This window comes from Chrysochloris asiatica, unplaced genomic scaffold (genome assembly GCF_000296735.1).
Source record: "Chrysochloris asiatica unplaced genomic scaffold, ChrAsi1.0 scaffold00163, whole genome shotgun sequence".
NCBI lineage: Eukaryota > Metazoa > Chordata > Mammalia > Afrosoricida > Chrysochloridae > Chrysochloris > Chrysochloris asiatica.
The window spans coordinates 7,417,405-7,421,981 of NW_006408681.1; the positions used below are offsets into that span (position 1 = coordinate 7,417,405).

A 4,577-nucleotide genomic window follows, 5' to 3' on the forward strand; every position below is an offset into this window, starting at 1 on the left:
CACTTACCAACAACAATGGCTAGTGATTGTGAACATTTCTTCATCTGCTTGTTGGCTGCCTGGACCCCCATGATCTCTTATTGTAATGTTTATACCAAGTTGTTTTTCAAGTAGTCTTTCACAGGCATCATATTATCTTTTACTGAAATAATGTGGCTAGGTTGGCACTAATTGGGCTTAGGTTTGTGTTGCTTTTTACATCATGATGATGGATTTCATTGATTTGTCCACACTAGCATTTTAAGTCTCCTCATTAGTGAATTTTGCCAGTTTGCACATTATTAAAAGAAAACCTTCCTCTACTTGTATGAGTGTTAGTTAAAAAATACTGCTGGCAAATCTGTTACATTTGAGTGTGCAAAAGGAAACTAACTTTTAAATGTTTAAAACTTTCATTTCTTGCTTATAAGCATATTTTATTGAAATTTATGAAAAATAATGGAAGTAAGATTTCTTTAGTACCTACTGGGTATGTTATTGTTTTGTGTTATTGAGTCAATTTGTACTCCAAGTGATCCTACAGTGAGTAGTCCTGCCCTGCAAGGCAGATCACCAGGTCTCTTCTGCTGCGGATCTACTGGTGGGTTCAAACCACTGATCTTTCAGTTAGCAGATGAGTGATTGACCATTGCACCAGCAGGACCTAACACTGTGCTAAACATTTTTGTATGTTAATATAATTTAGTAAGAGCCAGGCTTTGGCACCAGAAATTCCTGTATGCAAGTTCTAGTCCTCCAGGTCACATGTTGTTTGCTCTTGGGGAAATCTCATCTGTAAAAAGGTATGATAATTTGTTATTTGAAGTATGATTTTGTTACCTCCTTCTCCAGCAAAAGTCAATAGCCAAATGGGTATCAAAGTGTTGCTTTATTAATGGCTTTGAACTTATCTTGCTGGTGGTGGTGGTGGTGGTGTGCCGTGGAGTCGGTTCCTACTCACAGTGACCCAGTATAGGGTTTCTGAGGCTATAAATCTTTATGGGAGCAGAAAGCTTCATCTTTCTCCCATGGAATGGCTGGTAGTTTTGAACTGCTGACCTTGAGGTTAGCAACCAGACTCGTAACCACTACACTACCAGAGCTTATCTTAAAATTATCCAATTACAGATAATTTTTAGTAAAATGTGATGACTGACAAGGTCAATGTCTAGAAGGCTAAATGAGGCTATTCATCCCACTTTCCATGAATCAGAAACACTACAGGACTGTGGAACAGGCTCTTATTGAATCACATTTTAAAAAAAGGGCTGGGGGCTAGACTCAAGAGCTAAGTGCTGGGCTGGGCTTGTCCCTAAGATCCGTATTTTATTGAAATTAAAGCTTATTTTTTCCCTTGAAATCAGACTCATATTTATGACTGTGTACTTTCCCTTCTCAAAGGGATATAATTCCTCTTGTCTGTTTAGGTTATGGTCCCGTGGTAAACAATGCCCAAGTTTCAGTGATTTAAAATAACATAGGCTTAATTCTCACTCATACTACATATTTATCATATGTTGACTGGGGTACTTGGCTCTACTTGATCCTTGCTTATGGACCCATGCCAAGGGAAGTTCCATCTCCAGGCTTCCATTATTACAGAATTAGGGAAAATAAAACAAAGTTAGTACTGGCTCCTTGCTTCTATATGAATGTGACACACTTTTCTTCTTACATTTCATTGGCCAATTAAAGTCTCCTATCCAAGTCCTGGCGTGGTGCTGTGGGCCAATGTGTCAGACTGCAAAGTTCTTTGAACTGCAAGGTTGGGGGTTCAAGCTCACCAGCTGCTCCTTGGAAACCCTATACAGAGTTGCTATGGGTCAGAATCGACTTGATGGCACTTAACAACAACAACATCCAAATAAATTAAACAGGGCACCCCTACCATTTGATTATAAGGGAGGGAGGGACCAGAAATATTTGTGAAAACACCAAGGACTACTACAACAGGTATCTTGTTTCTTTATCATACCAAGCTCACAAAATAATATGTGACAGGGGTGATTATGCGCCTAGGTTATGTGAACTATACAGTATTCTGTTATAGTATAAGAGCATGAAAAAAATAAGCAAATTGATATCTTACTTAAATTCAACCTACTAAATGAGTTCAAAGAAGTCTTGGTGACTTGATACTTAGCATGTGATTGGTTTAGGTGGACAATTTGAACCCACCCAGTGATCCTGGTGTAGTGCTGTTAGATAAGCATTGGATTGGTAACCACAAGATTGGCAGTTCAAACCCAATAACCATTCTTGGAAACCCTATACAGGATTGCTATAAGTAAGAGTCTACTCAATGGCACACAACAACAACAACAGCAGTAGCTATGTGGGAAAAAGATCTTGTGATCTGTTCCCATTAAGACTGTTGTTGTTGTTAAGTGTGGTCAAGTCGCTTCTGACTCCTAGCAACTCTGTATAGGGTTTCTGAGGAGTGACTGGTGAGCTTAAACTGCCTACCTTGCAGTTCAAACCGACCTTACAGTTTGCAGTCCAGCGCATTAACCCACATATGTCTGCAGCAGGACCCATAAAGATTATAGCCTAGGAAACCCTGTTGAGTATGCTGTTATACAGGGTCACTCTAAGTAGAATTCCATTTGATTGCACCACACAACAAGTGAGTCCAGCCAACACCATTCCTCCTATATGAAAAAACAAAATAAATATTTACATGTTGGTAAAGAGCCAAAAGGTTGAATTTTTTGAGGAGAAAAAATGAGAGTGAAGAAGAAAAGAAAAAGGTGCATTTTTAAGGGGATGCTGTTGTTATTAAGTGCCACTGAGTTGGTATAGGGTTATTTTCACATGCTTATAGCAACCCTGTATTGGGTTTCAAAGAATGGCTGGTTGGTTTGAACTGCCCACCTTGTGGTTAACAGTCCCATGCTTATTCAACAGGATTCTATTGTATGTTGTTATTGTGGTTAGGTGCCACTGAGTAGATTCAAACTCATAACTACCTTATATACAATAGAAGGAAGCATTGCCCAGTCCTACACCATCCTCACAATTGTTATGCATGAATCCACTGCTGCTACTCTGTGCCAATTTATCTCATTGAGGATCTTCCTTTTTTTCACTGAACCTCCACTTTACTAAGCATGATGTTTTCTCGTGTCTAAAGTATGAGAGACAAAGTCTTGCCAAGCTGACGTCCAAGGAGCATTCTTTATTTGTTCTCCTGGCAGTCCATGGTACCTTTAATATTCTCTCCAATATCATAACTCAAATGCATCAATTCTTCTAGGGGCTTCCTTATTCATTGTCCAACTTGCACATTCATATCAGACAATGGAAAATACCATGACTTGGGTCAGGTGCACGTGAGTTCTCAAACTGACATCTTTGCTCTTGAGAACACTTTAAAGAAGTCTTGTACAGCAGATTTGCCTAATGGAGTACATTGTCTGAGTTTGTGACTGCTGCACCCATGAGTGGTAATAGTGGACCCAACCAAAATGCAGCCTGGGACAACTTCAATCTTTTGTCTAGTGGTGAGGATTTTTGTTTTCTTTACACTGAGGTGCAACCCATACTGAATGCTATGTTCTCTGATCTTCATCAGTAAGACTTTTAAGTCTGTTCATTTTCTGCAAGCAAGGTATAAGAACAACAACAAGAAAGCCCATACACCCAAACTCATTGCCATTGTTTATTCCAAATCCTAGCGACCCTGTATAGGACTTCCGAGGTTGTACATGTTTTGTTGTCACTGTTGTTAAGTGCTGCCAAGTCGGTTCCGAATCACAGTGACCCTATATAGGGTTTCTGAGGAGTGACTAGTGAGTTTGAACTGATGACCTTATGATTTATACCAACATTGCAGTCCAGTGCTTATCCTCCAGCATCACACATAGAGAGCCTCATCTTTCTCACTCAGTGTGGCTGGTGGATTTGAACTGTCGACCTTGTGGTTACTAGACAAGCCCTGGGGGGCTGTTTCTTCACATATAGATCTGTGCTCCAGGGTTATTTAAAAATATTGAATAAGAAAAACTTTTGTTTTGTTTCCTCCCCCCCTTAGGAAAATATAAACATTGATGAAGCCTCCAGATGTCTGGTGAAACACATCCTGGCAAATGAATGTGACCTGATGGAGTCCATTGAGCCGGATATCGTGAAACCTCATCTTGCCTCACCCAGAGTTGTCAGCTGCTCCAGTTGTGCCAAATCTTAGTGGGCTCTTTTCTTGGTATATGATGGAAATAACCCCATCACCACACATATTGTGCCTTAATTTGTTTTTACCATTTCAGGTAAATGTCAGGATAGGAATACATAGGTGGCATGCCAAAGATCTATGCCTGTATCTTTCATGTAAGAGAGAAATAGCAGATATTTTTGATGTTTTGTTTTTTTCCCCCTCACCATCAGCACAGTGTTTACAAGCTCTTTAAATATTTAATGTTACAGAATTCTGTCGTTTAGCTGAGTGCATTTTTGCAGGGCCAAGCCAATGGTATTATTTGCTTCTTTAAATTAAATCTCAGGTCTCTAAAAGAAGTGGGGAGAGCAGCAGATGAGCTGTCAAGTTAAGCCCTGGTTTTCACTGTGCCCCTAGAATCTTTGTCCGGATTGCCATACATTCT

The 4,577-nt window shown here is 39.8% G+C and overlaps 1 protein-coding gene across 1 annotated transcript in view; it reads left to right on the forward strand.

Annotated features, from left to right (window-relative positions):
• The window catches only part of RAB38 (RAB38, member RAS oncogene family), a 79,066-nt gene extending 74,825 nt beyond the window's left edge, over positions 1-4,241 (forward strand). Inside the window, exon 3 of the mRNA XM_006871220.1 lies at positions 4,013-4,241. Within this exon, the coding sequence (XP_006871282.1) occupies positions 4,013-4,165 (153 nt within the window). The 3' untranslated portion in view covers positions 4,166-4,241. The remainder of the gene's footprint in view (positions 1-4,012) is intronic.
• The last annotated feature ends 336 nt before the right edge of the window (positions 4,242-4,577 follow it).